The sequence below is a fragment of the Centrocercus urophasianus genome, unplaced genomic scaffold (assembly GCF_019232065.1).
Source record: "Centrocercus urophasianus isolate 14NV4802_14NV808 unplaced genomic scaffold, USGS_Curo_1.0 seq_34, whole genome shotgun sequence".
NCBI lineage: Eukaryota > Metazoa > Chordata > Aves > Galliformes > Phasianidae > Centrocercus > Centrocercus urophasianus.
In genome coordinates this window covers 5,209,882-5,228,894 of record NW_024884911.1, presented here as the reverse complement: position 1 = coordinate 5,228,894, position 19,013 = coordinate 5,209,882, and the positions used below count along the sequence as shown (strand labels likewise).

The following is a 19,013-nucleotide window of genomic DNA, read 5'->3' as shown; positions in this document are numbered from 1 at the left end:
GGGCTGTGGCTGTGCAATGGGAAGAAGGGGACTGCAGGAGCAAAGCCACTGCAGGGCAGGTAGAGAGCAGAAGCAGAAATTCCTGATTGCACGTCGGTGTGATTCTGTGGCTATGGGTGTGAAGTTGTAATGCTGGGAACCTTGTTTTTTGGTCACGGCGCTTGTGACAGTCTACCTCCTTTCCCTCAGATGTGAAACGAGTGCACTGAGCTGCTGCCTCTTAAAGCACAGATTCTCAGCTCATTGTTAAGGCTGGAAACTGCCACTAAGAGCATCTAGTCCAACCATCAGCCCATCAAATGTCTGTAATGATTTACGTGTGTGTGACTTTTCTTATAAAAGGCTCTTGGATGATTATTTTGTTGTTCAATACCACCTGGCTGTAAGCCTGTTTGTATTCCTGATACCACCTGATACATGTAACTCTAGCAGAAATGCTAAGTCAGGGCTTGAAGCAGTGATTGAGCACCTGGTGGGAAGCAGAGCCAACCCAGGGCAGCTCAGGTCTATTCAATGCACTGGGTAACCAGAAGGGCTGGAGCCAGGATCCACCCCTGCCCAGACCTCATTGAAGGGTTGGCAGTGGAGGTGAGGATTTCTTGCTGGAGATCCCTGTGCACTGAGGCCTTCTGAAGGCAAACAGCTTCTTTCCTTTATTTCTGTGCCCATGGCTGTTGCATTTGAGCAAATTCTCTCTTGCTCTAGCCTGGGACCTTTCTGCTCTGCTGTTGTTGCTGTACTTAACAGTAATACAGTAAAATATACTATTGAACTATATTTTATGCTCTTTTAATGGTTTTAAATGACTATGCAATTATATTGTTACTCTTAACTAGATTAGTTTCCCGTATGTTTGAGAACTGTTTCCTTCAGTTTAGTCTACTTGAGCCTTGTATTAGTGGGGACAGGTACTTTGCAGCAGTAGTACTGCTCAGCTCTACTCTGAGCAATGTTCAGAAGCAAGAAAGTAAATTAATGCCTTCATCCTTTACACCATAACCCTCGTGCTGAATAAGCACACCCTCATTCCCCAGTACTCCCAAGTAGAAGCACAACACCCTGATAGGGAGAGTGGGGGGCAGGTAAATGCCATTCCCTGAGAGAGAGAGTGGGGGGGGGGCAGGTAAAAGCCTTTTCCTTCCATTTGAGAAGCAATGCCATTAATTCTATGAGCCATATTCTTTGAAGCTAGAAGCTTTCCTTCACTTTAATGTTACATTTTGCCAGATAAGTGGAGTATGGTGCTAATTACAAACCTGTGGTCTCAGTACAAAGCAAGGCTCTATGTTCTGTTTCAGAGAAGCTACAGCATCTCAGGAGTCCTGCGAAAGTGAAGATGTCATTGCAGCTGAGGAAGTCAGAGCCCTCCCTGATCTTGTTGGTAAAATCTATTTCCTTTAATGTCCTATAGTTTCATTTTGAGGAGCCCCCATATGTATAACATCTTGAGCTGGAGAAGGTATAATATCGAGTTCAGAAACGATCTGATGTGTTTTATAATGATTTGTACGTAATTCTGGCAGTGAAGAATCTGCGTGTAGGGAAGAAAAAGAAGTGAAATTGTCCATCAATTCCAATTAGTGTTCAGAAGGTAGTGATGATATAAGCAGATTTAACTCGTGGGAGCTGCTGTTTTCCAGCCTCACGCCAAAAGAGCTCAGAGCTTTGATTTAGCAATTTCTTGTTCCAAACAGCTCTAAGTTCCATCGTCCTCCTTTTCTTCTCAGAGGTTGCAGAGGAAAGCAGGCAAAACCTCTTGGAGCTTGTGTCAGAACGCCGGCGCAGCCGCCACGATGCAGCACTGACCTCAATGCACCACGAGTTTGCTCGTGTCTCCAGGGTGAGGCTGGTGTTGGCAGTGCAGACAGTCTGGATCAGTAGGCAAAGCTGAGAGCCTGATGTTCAGGAGATGGGGCCGACTTCTTTACTGCTTTCAGGAAATTGAGCCCTTTGTTTTGGAGCCTGGAAAACTGCTTTTGATGAAACTGATGGAATCTGATAGAAAAATGGAGGTTCTTCTAACAAAGATGGAGCTCAACGGCACTCCTGAAGGCTTTTCTATTGAGGTAAGGCAGTTCTTGCCACTGTCAGCTCTTCCACTGTTGATTCCTGTTGTTCACAGTCTGCTCTGCAGCACAGCAAAGCACCTTGCTGCAGTTTTCTGATGTCAATGCATTTGTTTTCATTTTTTCACTGAGATTGAGAGTAAATCCTTCTTGCAGGATTTGGAAGAACTGTGGGCAACCATTCAGCAGGAATCCCTGACCAGAAAGGAGTGGATTCGGGAATGGGATGAAACCTTAAAGAAGGTGGAACAGAGCCGAGCTAACAAAGTGAGCTCAGATTTTCAGGAATTGCAGGCACCAGAAGGAAATCAGTCAAATAGTAACAAAACCGATTGATTTTTGGTTATTTTTATGAATTGGTATCTAATAATTTAGAATCAATATTTTAATATTTACTTCTCGATCTGTCAACCAATTAAATTTATTTGGGGAAAAAAGAGCCCCAATTCTTATTAATATCATTGAAGTGTCAGTTCTCTAAGGCAAGCTGTTCTACAGAGCCCTTTGTGCCTTTTTGGTTCTGTTGAACAGATAACAGACGTGCTGAGGAAGTATGCTGCAAAGCTGGAGGGAATTTCCTTCTTCTTGTCAGCCGATGTGCACAGGCTCATTAATGACGAGGCCATGGTAAGCTCTCCTTATTGGGAGGCAGTTTTACCTGTAAGAAGACAGCAATCTGAAATTCACCCCCCAGAATTCAGTTCTTTCTTCTTCTCATTTTCAAAAGGAAATGATCATTTCTACCTGCCAATCCCTGCCATGTAGGAGAGGGGTCTCTATACTGCATGTCCCTCGTCTTTTCAGTTCTTCATCCTCAGTCTGACATCGAGCTGGCACTTTATTCCTGTCTTATACTGCTTTTACTCCCATCTTTGTTTTCATACGCAGATGATTAACAGAGCGTTGTTGGCGAATCAGAGGGCAATAGCCAAGCTGTTCTTTAATCTGATGAAATCAGAGATGAAAAGGGAATTATCACTTCAATGGAAGTGGCGAGATAAAGTCAAGGACTGGAGGCTCATCCAAAAGAACCGCATCGTTCAGAGCTTCAGGTCTGAAGTTTGACAGCAGGTCACATTTTGAAGCATGAAGTGACTGGTGTTCTTTCATGTTTTCTCCAAGAAGTAGTATTTTAATATTTTTCCCCAATGAAACTAAAAATTTAGTGGTTTTGTTTTCAACCAGTACTCATAAGGCGTATTTTGTGTTTGTGTTTCAAGCATTCAGTTCTTCCCAACACAAAATCACATCAGTGCGTTCTTCCATCCTACAGAGAATTTATGGCAAAGGAAGAAATACAGAATCCCCAAACGGTGGAAACAGAAAAGGGAAATATGATGAATGGTCAGATTCTGCTTAATGAACAGAGGCTGGAATGGCTGCACCATCTTATGTATGACTGAAGGGAGTACAGTAACAAAAGTAGAATTCTTGGTGTGCTCAATGAGGGACTGGTGGTGGCAACCTTGCCCATGACTGGAAATGGAGCTGGGTGGCCTCTAAGGGCCCTTCCAACCCAAGCCATCCTTGTTAGTCTTTGATGTGCTGAATGTTCTTTGCTGCACCTCAATGTGCTGTTGTCCAGTGCAGCAGTGAGCAGGGCTTAAATCTCTTCCATAAAGCTCTTTTTAATGGGGAAAAAAAGAACAACAACTATGTTTTGGTTTTCAGTGCACGTGTTGCACTACCAAGGGGCTATCTAGGGTGAGAAATGCAGCAACACCAAAGTAAGCCTTACTGATGTATGAAGCCTAGTAGGAAGAGGTGGACATGGATGGGTGAACATGTAAAAATGGATGATGCTGTCCAATTTCTGGGCGGGAGACTGATTTGTGTAATGTGTGAAGAAATGAATGTTGGAAGGAATCTTATTCTGCTGCTTTTGAATTCTGTCCATTCTGACAAAAATAAGATGGGTTGGGTGCAACACTGTGATCTTCAGATGCAGTTTTTCTTTTATAACAGACACAGGAAAAAATGGGGGTTTAATTCCTTGTTGGTAAACAGAGGCCTTGAAAAACAGCATCCATCTTGTTTTATTTTTGTTGCTGAAATGGCTGTAAATAAAGCAGAGTAGCCTGGTTATGCTGATTTATAGTGTCTATCCTTTAACAACTGACTGGGTTATCTCTGAAGAGATCTGATATATTGTTTCCTATTTTGATAGTGATCTGTTGCCTCCAAAGAGCACACGAGCTGAGATTGATGAGTGGTACAACTCCTTGGTGGATTTAAACAGAAGTATAGGTATGTTGGGAAATCAGCAAACCAATCTGGAATCCAAGCAGTTCTTTCTGTTGTCTTTTTTTTTCTTTTCCCTATCAGGAACGAGATGAGTGCTTTGAAAGTATGTTTGCTGTGTTCTGTGAAATAGCAAAGTGTTGGCGATGCTCTGTTTTGCAGATGCCCACAATATGCAGTGCACAATGAAAATTCGTGCCCAGTATGAGAGTGTCCAGCAAAAATGTTTGGCAGAAGCAGAGCTGTGCAAGGTCAGTACCGCAGCACTGTGAAGTCCTGGAAGGGTTCTTGGTAACAGTATGCAGTGTGTTGTTGCTATGGGTTTGAGGATTGAGATAAGAAGATAAATTCATATGATTCTACGATAAATTAGATCCAACTGGTGCTTTATTCTGCTAGAATAGCTGCTGTCCATTTCATTTTATGTTACCATTAGTGCTTGAAATGCATAGAAGCAATAACAACTACCAGTGATGAAGGAAGTGCTTAGGTAGAGGGCTCAGGGTCAGAACCCTCAGTCTTATCCTCAATCTGTCTCATCCTGGGGAGAAAACATCACCCTCTCAGCTCTGTTTGTCCCCATGTCTGAACTGGGTTGTTCTGCTTGCTTCTGGGGTCTGGGAGGCTGAATCTTTGCTTCAAAACCTGTTGAATAAACTGAATACTGAAGCTGTAGGAAGTACAGATAATTTTAGCCCATGTTCATTTTCTTAAAGCCACATGATGTTGTGTTAGATTATATGTATGTCAATAAGTTCTTTTGTTGTTCAGATTAACCTGTTGAATCTGAAGGTATGCACACAAAAAGAGGCTGAAGAAGTGGTGGCTTCTGACTTGCTTCTGCTGACTGAGAAACTGCGTTGTCGCTTTGAAGAAGAACTGGAGCATATGGTTGTATGTTTATTACATCTACTCTTATTCCTCATCAGGAATAGCCTGTTATTCATGTGCCATGGTCTGAAATGCTGAGTGCATCTTAAGCTATTGGTGCCTTGCTGTAGAGTGATTGAGTACCTGTCCCATAAGTAATACAGGTAGGATGTGATTCAAGGGAAGAGTTTATCACTGATGGTTTTGTAATAGATTGTCAGGGATTGGATGGCTATAGCCTATCTGGCCTGGAGGTGGAAGGATGGGTTCCCAAACTTCTTCCACTCCTATCCTGTATGGTCCCATGGTGGTGACTGAGTAATTGCTCCTAAGATAAAGGATGGCAAAGTGCTTCTGGGGTGCAGGTCTTGGTGGCTCTGTGCTTTACGGTTCCAGAAGAATAAAGAGAAGGTTTGATGGCTCAGCTTCTGAAACTGAAGTCCATATTCTTATCTATTTTACCTGAACTGTTTTTTCCTCTCATGGTAGAAGAGACTCTGTTGAATGCTGATCACCTTTTATCACATCATTTGTTCCCTTGCTCTTGTATTTCACCTTCTTGCCCAGTTTTGTAATAACTGGGATGTATTTTTTTTAGAGAGGCTTTGAAGAGGTGGCTAAACACAATGAGCAGAATTGCAGAGACCTGTACAGCTACTGTCGGGAGGCCAACGTTCTGTGGGACTTCCATCAGCATAAACTGTCCCAGCAGGAAGGTGAACTGCAGAAGAAATTAAAGGAATGCAAATGGAAACAGGATAAATCCATTCAGGTATTATAAGCATAAAAATAAGGATACGGTATGATGTAAAGAAAGGACTTAATGCAGAGGAGCCTTTGGAATTCAAAATGCCTGGCATAAAAATGTAATAATTGATTTTATACTGGATTTCCTACACATTACTTTCATGCTATCAAATATGCTTTTGGCTTTGTTCCAGTAATTTATTTTTTAAGCCTAAATAGTTATGAAGCATGTTTAGTAAGAACCCACTTTTACTGGGTTCTTTGTATTGGTTTCAGAAGATGGAAACTAACCTGGATATCATTTTGGATAAAATGAGAACAGCGAGCTCTGAGAAAAAGCTGAAGAAATCTTTGGAGAATGCCTGTTCTTGTTTGGATGGCATCAGAGCTGGGTATGGATTTTGTAGTGCAAACTTAATCGGTGTATGTGAAAGTTGTGTTTATGCTGTAGTATTATGGTGTGGAAATACACTGCCCTGTGCTTCTCATAAGGACATGAAGTGAAACAAGATTGAAACATTGAGCAATGTTAAGGCGAGCAATACCTATGTGTAAGAATCACATCAAATCAGGCATATACAGCTCTACATGCTGGAGATTTTACCCAAAGACAGACTGAGCAGCTGGAGAGGGTGCAGTCATATCTTCACACCCAGATGGTCTTTCCTCTTGGTGAGAGATCTGATGTATGTTAGAAAGCCACGAGGACCTGAGAGGCAGATCCCTATGAACACACCTCACACTGAAACTGCTTCTAAAGCTGTTGGTTCAGCACTCTTTATTTCCATTAAGACCATTAAAATCCACCAAACAAAAGCAAAACACCTTTCAAAGCAAGAACATCATGAGAGGTGGTGGCTTTTGCTCACTGATGTCTTTATACTGAATTAATCCCTTACTAACGAGCCAGGATGTAATGTGTTCAGGTATAGTAGAATAATTGATCCCAGCCTGAAGCACTTACGACATTTTGATCAAAAACTTTTGGGTTTAAGGACACAGTAGTCATATTTCACTTTATTTTTGTACATATTTAAGTCTCTTAAAAGACAGCTTTGAATTTAACAGGTACGAAGCATCCAACGAAGTTCTTGAGGAGAAAGTCATGAGTTATCCAGAAGCCATTTTACAGGAACTGATTTCTTACAGTGAATCCCTCAGCCAATACTTCAATGTAAAAGAAACCTTCAAACAGGTATGAAGAAGACAAACTTGTTTTGAAGTCTCCCAGGCACATTAATTTCTTTAAGACTATTGTAGCTTGATAAAGTAGATCTATTTTGCAAAAGAAGCTGCATCTCTTATAAGCAAGACTTTAGAATTGTCCTGATGTTGTTCTTTCTAGAACTTGGAAGGAAAGATAGACTCCACATTTCCAGGTCGAGGTAATACCTTCATAGTACAAATAGGCCTTCTGCTTGCTTGTTTTTCATCTGTATTTCTCTGGATTGTGGTCACTAAAACTCTGCCTTCACTGGAAATGATTAGATGGGGTTTTGGATGCTGAAAATCGGGGGGAGCAGCAAACTGAGAATGTTCTGCAGGAAAATGAAGAAAAGCAAAAGGCTGAGAGCTCTCAACAACAGAATGAAGAAACAGATATTCCTGAGAACGAGGAGGTCTTTGCACAGGAAAATGAAGAAGGGGAGGAACAAGAAGACAAGAGCATTTTTCAAGGGAGTGATGAAGCAGGGGACATAGAACAGAGGATGAGTGTTTCACAAGTGAGCAAACAAGAGAATGAATGTATTTGAAAGTGACAGAAGGTTTTTGCAAACTCATAGCAAATAGAAGGTCGTCTTCTTGCTGAAGTCTCTTGAATTCCTTGGCATGTATTTAATTTGTACATAGAGCGTGTGTCCATGATTATTAAACAGCATTTCTGCACCATAAGGATTTTCAATGTTGCTTCTAGCTGAAGGGCATAAAACAGTTCATATCCATTCCTTATTGTAGCAGAAATGCTAAGTCAGGGCTTGAAGCAGTGATTGAGCACCTGGTGGGAAGCAGGCCAACCCAGGGCAGCTCAGGTGTATGCAATGCACTGAGAGAGCAGAAGGGCTGGAGCCAGGATCCACCCCTGCCCAGACCTCATTGAAGGGTTGGCAGTGGAGGTGAGGGCTTCTTGCTGGAGATCCCTGCATACCTGAGGCCTTTTGAAAGTAAGCAGCTTCTTTCCTTTATTTCTGTGCCCACTGCTGTTGCAGTAAATCCCCAGTTGTTGCAGCCTGGGATCTTGCTGCTCTGCTGTTGTTGCTGCACTTTCCATCGAGTTACACTCATACACTGCTTTAATCCTTGTAAAAACATGTAGCAGCTTTAGCATGTGTGTCTGTCTTTCTTCCTGGTTATTCTTAACCTAAGTAGAATGATTTCGGATCTATTTGTATCTCGTTGTTACATTTTCAGGTCTTTAGTCCCATTAATTCCATTTATTACCATAACAAAAGCCTTTTAAAGCATTTATCCTGCCTGTTGAAACTTATAAATGCATTCTCTGTGTGAGTTTGTCCAAATTTGGGATCAGAATGTTGTTCCTAATGACCATAGGTTCCTGCTAGTGCACTGTTGATTATTCACTTAATTTAATGTAGCATTGTTTGAGGCAATGGATGATGATTCCCAGTTGTTTCCTAGGATACATTCGACAGCAGCAGGGTGGAAATCTCTGAATTCACCGCTGAGACCTTTTCCACTTCCAGTGGAAACACCTACACTGTTCTTGGAGCTGAAGAGGCAGGGAAACCTGATGTCCTGGAGTCATTTCTTACAAAATATGATGAAAAAGGATCACTTCCTATGTGCTTGGAACATGCAGTTATCAAAGAAACGGTGTTTGTGGAGCTGAAGAAAAGGTTAGTAGTGAACTGTTTGTTTTCCCTTTAGGTAATAGAAACATTTCAGCTCTTTGGGAGGGATGTCAAAGTAAGTATGCAAAAATTATCTGAGTATTTTGGTGTTATTCCTTTTTTAATTGGTAAAAAGAAAATAAACTTTCAGCAACGCTCTTCACACATGGCTCCTGGATGAACCACACAAGCATTTCCCTCTTGCAGAACATTCCTATGTTAAAGAAAATTCAGTGAGTGAACAGGAATAGTGACAGAGCATTTTAATAGCAAGTCAGGCTATTTCAGTATTACAGATATGTAAAATACATATGTATATTGTTTATAGCAGTAGACAAAATGAGCAGTGCATTGTGCAAGTGTTTGTGAGACCACATCTTCCTGTAGACAGAGTTAATTTCTTACATTTAACAGGTGGAGTGCATTTCTGTTTATTTCCTACAGTGAGGAACACTGAGTATGTATTTAAATCATAGGATTCGCCTCTCCTTCTTTGAACACTTGGAGAAGTGGTTTGCAGAGTCCTTATCCAACTCATGGGCCACTGTAGATGCCAAGAAAGAAGAGCTGAGTTCAGAACTTCAGCAGCATCTTCTCTCATGTGAACTGAGGCGGGAGAATATAGAGACAAATATCTCCAATGTCAGAGCTGGTACCTACCTCTTCACTTTGAACTCTCTCTGTCTTCATCTTGAGATGATCATATGGGGGGGAAAAAAGTGAACAAGTGCTGGGAGAGACAAAATGCTGGGGGTGGCTTCAGAGTACAGGAGGTGGAGGAATTACCAGTGTGAAACACCACTGTGCAGCCACAGATTGGTCACTAATGAGAAATCTTGTGTGAGGAGCATCAAGAATATGGGGAGGAAAAAATGTGATTTAAGGCAGGTTTGTTGGTCTTTAGCCAACTGTGAAGAAGCCTTTTTGAGGAGGACAGGAAAATAGATCATAAACCAACAACAGGAGAAAAGTCAAAGAGTTGGGACTACTGTATTAGTAGCTTTAAGCTCCTCTGAGCTCCAGTTTTTGTTTCACTGATGCTTCTGGTAATGGTGGTCATGGCAGCCCATACCAAACAGAATAATGACTGTATTGTAAATCGTCTTTTCTCATCAGCTGAACTGTTACTTCATGAAAAGCACCTGGAGTGCCACTGTGATGAGGTGGAAGAAGCTCTGAAGAATGAGAGAGCTGAATTCCTCAGATTTTGCGATCAGCAAAATGACAGCATCCAAAACTTGGACTCTCGGATCCGTGACATGGAATCAGCATTCCTCAGCTCTCCTGTGGCTGAGAGGTCAGTGTGCCAGCAGCAGAACCAGTCTGCCTGCTCATGGCATTGTTCTGAGCCCCTTCTGTCTGTCACAGAAATGGAAATGATTTTTGTTCCCTTTCTCTCTGCACGGGTTACTTTTTTTCATATACTTTTGAAGGAACACCAATCTTAAAGTAGATTACATGTTTGATTTATTTAGACTTTATCCAGCTTACTGAATCTGATAAGTAATAGGCCAATTGGCTTTGAAGGATGCTCTGTAACTGCAGCAGCTGCTTGCTGGTGTGTGCTGAGTGTTATCAAAACAACCACCATTGGGTTAGTTGTTGTCAGAACAGTGAAATACTTCTGTGTTCTCAGATCTTATTGATCTCATAAAGCCAGGAGTCTCCACACCACAATGCTTGCTCCTCCTCCTACACGTTTTCTCTGTCTTCTCCTGCTCTCTGTAGGTTAGCTTCCTCCAGCAGCAGTGTGTGCCCAGACCTCCTTCGTTACCTGGATGTCATCCGAGTTTCCCTGAGGAGTTATCGGAACTATCTGGAGGAAAATTTGGGAAAATTAAGAGATTCAAATGTGGATTTTCTCAAAGGCTGCAGGTATAGAGATATTGCTGGAGGAATGTTATCTGTGCCTGGGAATCATCACTTGTTCTATTGGCAGAGCAGTAAAATTAGGGTTTCTTTGTTACTCACCTGGTTATCTGTACGTTCCTCTAAAGAACATCAGTTGCTAAGCCACAGTTGTTGCACTCTTTTCATCACGTCTGTTTTGATATCTGTGAAGTAGGACTGTTCAGCTACCATAAAAACAAAAAGGAAAACTTCTCCAAAAGAGCAGTGATGTGTTGGGCTGCCCAGGGAGGTGGTGGGGTCGGTGTCCATGGAGGTGTTCCAGAGCCATGGAGATGCTGCACTGACGGATGTGGTCAATGTGGAAATACTGGTGGTAGACAGACAGTTGGACTGGAGGATCCCAGAGGTTTTTTCCAGCCTTGATGGCTCTATGATGAGTGATGGCTTTTCCTTTGCTGGCTGCTTTCAGGTTATTCGTGGAGGGAGGCAGTTTTTCTCCTGAGGAGGTGCAGTCTTTCAGTAAGCGTCTTCAGAACGAAAGCAAACGTATTGACTCTTTTGAGAGGTTAATTGTGGCTGATATGGAGAAAATGGAATCGAGGTGCTTGGAGCAGGTTTGTGCAGTGCTTCACTCTTTCAGATTATGACTGTATTGGCATATGTAACGGGATTTATAACCACCCTGGATTGGAGCTTTAAAACTGTTCTGGTTAATTCTGGTGTGACAAATACGCGATGGAAGAAAAGAAGTAGAAATGCTGACTTCTGTTACTTAAGCTGGAAACAAAAAAAAACAAAAAAAAACAAAACAACAAAAAAAAAGTGAACACCAATGAGTTTGTCCCTTATTTCTGGGATTTCTTTAAAGGCTACTGAAATTATCAACCAGGCTGAAACAAGGCTCCGCTGTCTCTCTATGAATCGAGACTTTATGGAGAAGATCCAACGGCTTCTGGCAAATCTACGGATGCAAATCAAATCCGAGGTACGAGCAGAAACATCTCAGTTCTGTTTGAATGAATTTTAATCGTTCCTCTTCTGTTCAACTGAGATTTCAGACAGACTTCAGAGCGAACTGACCGCGAGTAACTTCTTGTGTCAAATCAAAACTCATTTTTGTCACTGTCCTCTGAAACCGTGGCCTTCCTGCAGCTGTACTGGAATGCTGTAGCCTTGCAGCCATGGAGCTTGTTGGTTTTGGTGCTAATGACTGAGTCTCTTACTAGCAAGTCTTGTGCTTTCAAAAATTGTGAAAATCCTGTGAATGAGATTCTCCTTCACCAATATCTGCTTCTGTTCCAGGTAGCAAATTCCAATTTGCAGGCAGCAGCATTAAAATCCTGCCTGGAGAAGCTCCATGCTTTTGCTCACCCTACAACAGATAAAGAAGTAAGTTCTAAACAGATGAAATGATATTTTGTCTCAGGCCAGCTCTGTATCTCTTCTCCTATTTGCAATACAATCTCATTGCTTCTCTGATGCAGTGAATGCCATCTGTATTGCTGTATCTTTCAGGTTTTGACTTCTGAAGAGTTGTATGACTTTATCAAAGTAGCACTGAAAGAACTGAAGGCAAGGAGCCAGTACCTTGATTGTCTGCTAGTGGACACAACAGGACCATGTGATAATGTAGGATAATGTTTGTTCTCTCCCTTTTATTTAATGTTGAGTGATATTTTAATGTGCATCTATTTTAAAAGCTTTTCAGAGTACATATTCAGATGGTGCTTATGATGATTGTGAGGATCTACTCACAACCACTTCTTAGTGTCACAGAGCCATACAGCTGTAACAGCATTTCTCTTGGAGTTACAGAAGCCTTTCTTCCAGCCTGTCAAGCAAAATAGCATAAGTTTGGAATATCTATTTTGCAGCCAGTAACTACACGCATTGCTGACACTCGCTGCCTGCCACAACTGACCTGGTTTCATTCTGTGCCCAATTCAGGAGCGCTTTGCCCCTCCTGCAGCTGAGGTTACGTTACAAGGTCCCATTGCTGCTGCCATTCGAGTGGAGCGCAGACTGATGATGATGGGGCTGGATCCTGGCAGATTTCCTTTGTTAAATCCAAGCAGAATGGGAAAATCTGCAATTGATGATTTATCAGTAAGCGTTATTAAAAACTTACTCGAGTAAGTACTTGTTTGCCTCATTATGTTTTTCTGTTCTTGTCTTTATTTGCATTTGCCTTGCTAAATATATCTCATCTCTTCACAAGGCCTCTGATAGTAATAAGAACAACTTAATGCACAACTATGCAATTATTTACTCTGGGAAGGTGCTCCTGTTTACACTGTTGGCTGTAAATGTGACCCCATGGGTCGACTCCCACCTCAGCAACTGGTCTGCAGTGAACACTTGGTTGGAGAAGGGAGCTTGTAGCTGGGTGTTCCAAAGCCAATTAGCTCTTCCTTTTGTTTCAGAGTTCAGTCAGCCAGGAGAAAATCATCAGGCCGACATCAGGACAGCAGGGGTTCATTGAAACCAGGTGTGCTGGAAGTTCTCTTAATTTATTGCATTCATCTCAATTGTAGTTCATAGTACATCAGGGAGCAGGTCGAGCTGTTCCAGGCGAGTGGCTTACACGTGAGTCCTGAGAGGGCTGTGCATCATCCTCACTGTCACCTTAGCTGTCTTTACTTTGCACTGCAGTGTTGTTTTGGCTCTTAACCAATGATAGGTGCAGAATAAGATGAGGTGGGCTTTTCTTTGTTGTTTTTTTTTTTTTAATGAGGTACCTATATTTGTAATAACAAAAGTTGTGGGAGAATGCTGGCATTTATACTTTGCTCTTTTTCTTTCCTTATTAAATACAAAGCAACTCTTACCACACAGAGGAAGAATTCTCACTTAAATGTATCTGATGAAGGCCCTCAGAGCTCTGCTGCTTACAAGCACAAAGCTCGGAGCATCCAGAAGCCAGCTACTGAAAAAAGGGCATCAAGAGGAAGGTGAGATGTTGCACACTCGTGTGTTCTGCCCATTCTTGGAGAAATTCTTCACTGTTATTTGTGTTAGCCTTTCTGCCAGTGCTTCTCATTTGGGATCTTGTGGTTTATGTCCCTGTGATCAGACTTTGGGTCTGATCATTTCAGATTCATTTCAGACTATGGGTGGAAAAGTGCTTCACTCCTGTTTATTGGCTGCTGGTCTGTACTATGACATTGCTGAAATACAGACTAACACCCCCTTAAACCAACGTGGCTTCATTTCTAGCTCAGCATCTGAATGGTGCATCTTGAGCTAGATGAAATTGATGAAATGAGTGAGTCTAATGGTGAGAGCAACAAAAGTTCTGAGAAGCCATTGAGGAGAGAGTCATCAACAATAGTTACCATGTAATACTGGTTTTAGAGTTACATCTTCTCAATTTTTCTTTAATTTCATATCCATCACATCACCAACCAGCTTAAACAAGCAGAGAAACAAAGACTTTATAGACCAATATTTTTCTTGCCTTCTCAGCATGCAGAAATGCACCAAATCCGTTCTCAGTGAGAAGAGATTCCAGATATTTGGGGAGATGCCTCCTGAATCGAAGTGAGTTGTGTGCATCTTCAGAAAGAAACCCATCACCTCAGGGGGGTGTGATGTGTTCGTGGGCTCACTGTTACATTTCCACAAATGAAATAGGAACAAACCATTTCAGAGATGATTTTCAAGTGGTTGCATTCCCCTGCTCTATTAGAACTGACTGGTTGATCTTCATACAGTGTGATTGTCTCTTTCATTATTATTTTTATTCATTTGCAGTACTTTTAGAGGGATTGTTATGAAAATTCTCTGGGTGGGTAATGACAACTTGCTCTGTCTTGCTGAGGTAAGAAAAGTGTTTCTCCATCACTTTTGCTGCCATAGGTGTAACGTGTCAGCTAAATGATTTGGTTGTATCATAATGTTTGGGTGGCCATCCAAACACTGCTTACTTCATCAGGCCATCTAATTCTTAATAATCCTTGATGCAGACTGTTTTTAATGATTAAGTATTTCAGGACCTCAGAATGTGGTTTAACATATGGGGGGACACCAACACCCGCATCTGGTTGTGTAGCAGCGTGTCTGCAAAGCCAAGGCAGCCCCAATCTTCTTCATTCTAATGAATAAGTCCCCTAATAGAACTATAATACCTATACTAACATACAACTAATATCTGAGGGCATGTTACCAAGGCTAAGAGCAGTACAGTGCTAAGAGGACTGATAATGTTTTTTCAGAATTGGTAATTAAGCTGCACTGTAGTCTTGGAAACACTCCCCGTTCAAAGAGCAGATAGGAAATAGAATAAAAGCACAGCAGATACCATAACTGGTATCAAATAAGAGAGAGATTGACAGCCTTCTGTATCCCTGTTACTGCTATATGCATAGACACGACTTGTTTGTACGTGTTATCAGCATCTTTTCTGTCTTATCTTAAACTCTTGAAGGAGTTCTACGACAAAGAGAAGCATCAAACCACAATGCCTGAAGATTTGCCAGAGACATTTGAACGTTTTGCAGAAGTAATCAAACAGACTCTGCTGTCATATCAAAGTCAGATAGATGATTACTACAATTCCTGCCTTAAAGGTAAATTAATTCAGCCAAGACTTTTAATTTCACTGAAAATTGCAACAAATCAAGAGTAGAATAGATGAGTGGAAAAACTGATGATTTTATTGGGCCAAAACCATCTTTAATGCATTATCTGCAATATAGAATGTGAGGAAAGAGCCACTGACTAAGCTGATAGACCTGTACAAGGTCAAGTTTTTTAGCAAGTGTGTTTCTGTAGTCATGGGTCTCAGGAAAAGGAATGTCAGGGACAGAATTTAGAGAGGAAATTCCTACATGTTTGACCATTGCAGTGTACGTTCACCTCAGCTGAATTTTCTTTGCTTGCCAGAATTTTGGGATCAGTTGAAGTCATTTGAAGAGGAACTCCCTTATGTCTCCCAGTTGGCAGTTGATGGTCTTTTAAAGGAACACGAACAGAAGCTCAGCTATGCCACCAGTAACGTTGAGCACTCCTTCAATCAGCAGCTGGAGGACTGGAGGAGCATGAAGGTATCCAGCATGGATGCGTTGGAATGCTTCCAGTCTAAGCAGTGCTGAAAGCATCAGGATTGTTCATAGTTTCAAACTCTTTAGGATCTGTAACGTTGTATGAGTCTTGTTCGCATGCTTTTATATGAAGTGATCGGTTTTATTACTTTCTCACTATGACTCCATTGCACCTTCTTTATAGAAAATATTTCTTACGTGTTTGCCTGCAGGCTGCACGTGAGAATGAATTACATCCCTCTCTGGGACATCCAGACAACTTGCTGCAGCTGGAGGCTTTGTGCCAGCGGGAATCAAAAGAGCAAAAGGACCACGTTGATGCTGTTCACCTCCACACTCGGATGCTTCAGGTAAGCATAAAGCCCAGTGCTTAATATCAGCTTGATAGGTGTTGTATATGCAAAGGATTATATAAATTAGATCCACTTTTCTCCTGTGCCAACAGTAAAGTGGAAAGTGTTTTCAGTTTTATGCAGTGCTGTTCACACAACATCTTTAAGTTGGCAGCATTTGATTGATATATGCATGAATGCATGCACGTACAAGTGCACATAACCCATGATCTGTATCGTTCATTGGATGTACTGAGGAGGGATGGCTCATCTCTCAGTGACAGAACAGTTGCATATGAGTTTATCTGAAGTAACAGTGATGTTCTCTGGTTATTTTACTTGCAGAGGACAGGCCTGGAAGGCTTTCTTTCTGTCTGCGTTTCAATTAGGGCAGTTGGTATTTCTGCAAACACACACATACCATTTCCAGAGCAATATCTGAAAGCCCCTCTGCTCAAAGTATGAGAATTCCATAAAGTGGCCTTTGCTTTGAAAGCTGATGTTTACAAATTTCTTTTTCTACCTATTTTGAATGCTTAACCCAAATATACAACTACATGGCAACCACACACAGTACTCTGTAGGCTGTCATGCTTTACCTGAGGTCATCAGAGCATTTTAGAGCACTGCGTAAGGCACTTCCAGATCCTTTTCTGTGCCATTTGCAGCCCCATGGCTGTTATCTGCAGCTGTTGCCAAGCATCATGGTTGGAGAGGAACATAGTTCTTAGGGAGCTAAACTGAAAGGAGAAGAGATTGAGTTATCAGAGGAACTCTTCTCAGTGGTATCCAATGTCCCAACAGGACTGTGCTGCTGAGTGCACACAGAACTTCGTTTTGGCTCTGGCTGCCTTCACAGAAAAGCTGCTGCTGGAATTAGATGAAAGCGTTACTATTGATGACATACAAGCACCAAGTAAGTAATGATGGAATTTCTTGTTCACACGTGATTGCACGTGCAGAACCATTTCTTGACAGTGGTGAGCATCACGTGGAGTTCCTTGAAAGCAACAGCATGACTGCCTCTGTTTGGTTCCTCCTGAGTATATCTTACATCATCTTCCAGAAACTGAAACACCGAAGGAGAAGACATCCTTGTTAATTCCTCATAAACAAGCTGGTCTTCCTCTACAGACCCATGGGGCTGAGCAGTTGGTCGAACGTGGGAGGAGGTAATATTGGATCATACAGGACACAGTTGTATTCCATTTCTCTTCCCTAGGCTCGCATCAGGTGTTCTCCTAGCTTTGTTTTGTTTTGCTCCAGTTGTTAAAATTGCTTGGTTGTTTTGCTTTACCACTATTTATCACTTGCCCGTATACAAATCTGAGGAATGCTATGTGTTTTCCCTGTGAAAGTATGAATTCTGTTTACGGTGCAGAGCTCCTGGTCATTCTCTTCTTTTCCAACTGCGTCTCCTCTGGATATTTTTGTTGTTGTTGTTTATTTGTTTTGCTCCTTTAAGGACCTGGCCAGGACTACCCATGACCAAGCTTATGGGCGATTCAGACTGCATTATGGCCAGAGAAACGGCATCAGTCACAACAGCAAAGACTACACTGGGCCACACAGCAGCAGTGGAAGCAAGAGATGCTGTATATAAGGTTGATCGGTGGGAAAGGGCTCTTATGGGTTGTGTGTGAATGGGATGTCTGTTATTGCTGTAGATTTGTATAGATATGGATATATTTTAATATACAGAGCGGTTTCAGACCTTGAAGCAGTATTCTCCATGCATAAAAATCCATTCTTATGTCTGTATGCAATCATTTAGGCATTCTATGATTCTAGGATCTGATGGTGGGTCTGGACTTGGGTTTTTAGGAATCATACTGGATTTCTACCAGTTTTAACCTTAATTGTTGTTCTTTGTACAGAAATACATATGTAAACTTGAGCAGCAGTTAGCCCAGATCAAGGAAGAATGCACTTCTCAGCTGGTAACAATTCAGCGTTGGGGAGATTGGTGGAAGCAGTCCATCCAGAAAATTAAGCAACTGTATATGTGAGATCAGTCAAATCTTGCTTGAGTGCTTGTGTTCTACCAATAAATATCCTCTTCAACATAAAAAGAAATAAAATTCCCATGCTGCATCTTTACTGGAGTGATTGGGGGATGTAGGTAACTAGTGCATACGTGCCTTTTCAGCTGTTGTAGTTTGGCGTGGTTTCTTCAATAAAGGGGTGAAGGAATGTTTTCCCAAGATGAGAAAAACCGTGAGCTAAAGGAAAATCTAAAGCTTTGTTTACTAAATATGTTAGTTATATTAGCTACTATATTTGGTATATAGCTACTATATTTGGTAAACTAATTTTTCTGTCGGTCCCTTTGCCCTGCAGTCATGGAAACCAGTCTAAACTGTGACAATTCTGGCACATTGCCTGGGATGCAAATCCAGGCCTCATGCGTAGCAGGCAATAACTTTACCACTGAACAACCTCTACATGATTTGGAATACTGATGAAAAACCATGAAATCATGGCATCAGCCCATTCCGTTCTAAGAAGAATTAAATCACAGCATCCCAGCAGTTAGAAAGGTCCTCTGGGGATCGAGTCCAACCCTCTAAGAACGATGTTTTCCTTGTAGTGATCATCACTTTATGAAGGCTAAAAGGAAGTTTTTATTGAATACAGGGTTGTTCTGTACTGCATGCTGTGGAATTGCTGACATATTGCTGGTTGTTGTCATGGATCTTGATTCCCCTATCCCATCCAGTTTAAAGCCCTGGTGATGAGCCCAGTCAGCTTGCTGTTACATCCTTACTCCTCCCAGCCAGCCGTGGCCCATCCAATGTCAATGTGCCCGTCTCTTGAAGGTGCAGCCATGCCCACAGTGCACAAACCACAAGTGTGACACCATGACAACACTTGTGCCCATGTCACTCCCAGCACAGCCCTCAGGGCTGTTGGTGGCTGTGTTGTTCCGAGTGCTGCTCTCTGCTGCTGCCCATAATGGAAGAGAATGCTCCGCCTCGCACGGATGTTACGCATTGCTCTGCTCGTGAATGCTGT

General features: G+C 41.9%; 1 protein-coding gene across 1 annotated transcript in view; it reads left to right on the top strand.

Annotated features, from left to right (window-relative positions):
• Positions 1–18,007, top strand: part of CCDC180 (coiled-coil domain containing 180) — an 18,389-nt gene extending 382 nt beyond the window's left edge. Inside the window, 36 exon segments of the mRNA XM_042831065.1 lie at positions 7–59; positions 1,299–1,381; positions 1,728–1,840; positions 1,938–2,066; positions 2,223–2,333; positions 2,598–2,693; positions 2,955–3,118; positions 3,340–3,474; positions 4,234–4,313; positions 4,470–4,558; positions 5,079–5,201; positions 5,776–5,949; positions 6,201–6,316; positions 6,993–7,119; positions 7,270–7,309; positions 7,413–7,648; positions 8,562–8,779; positions 9,250–9,425; positions 9,890–10,070; positions 10,517–10,648; positions 11,094–11,238; positions 11,493–11,609; positions 11,927–12,013; positions 12,140–12,253; positions 12,572–12,756; positions 13,048–13,113; positions 13,432–13,575; positions 14,090–14,164; positions 14,378–14,444; positions 15,051–15,192; positions 15,509–15,669; positions 15,879–16,016; positions 16,803–16,914; positions 17,065–17,170; positions 17,464–17,602; positions 17,876–18,007. Coding sequence (XP_042686999.1) covers positions 7–59; positions 1,299–1,381; positions 1,728–1,840; positions 1,938–2,066; positions 2,223–2,333; positions 2,598–2,693; positions 2,955–3,118; positions 3,340–3,474; positions 4,234–4,313; positions 4,470–4,558; positions 5,079–5,201; positions 5,776–5,949; positions 6,201–6,316; positions 6,993–7,119; positions 7,270–7,309; positions 7,413–7,648; positions 8,562–8,779; positions 9,250–9,425; positions 9,890–10,070; positions 10,517–10,648; positions 11,094–11,238; positions 11,493–11,609; positions 11,927–12,013; positions 12,140–12,253; positions 12,572–12,756; positions 13,048–13,113; positions 13,432–13,575; positions 14,090–14,164; positions 14,378–14,444; positions 15,051–15,192; positions 15,509–15,669; positions 15,879–16,016; positions 16,803–16,914; positions 17,065–17,170; positions 17,464–17,602; positions 17,876–18,007 — 4,506 coding nt within the window.
• Positions 18,008–19,013: the final 1,006 nt, after the last annotated feature.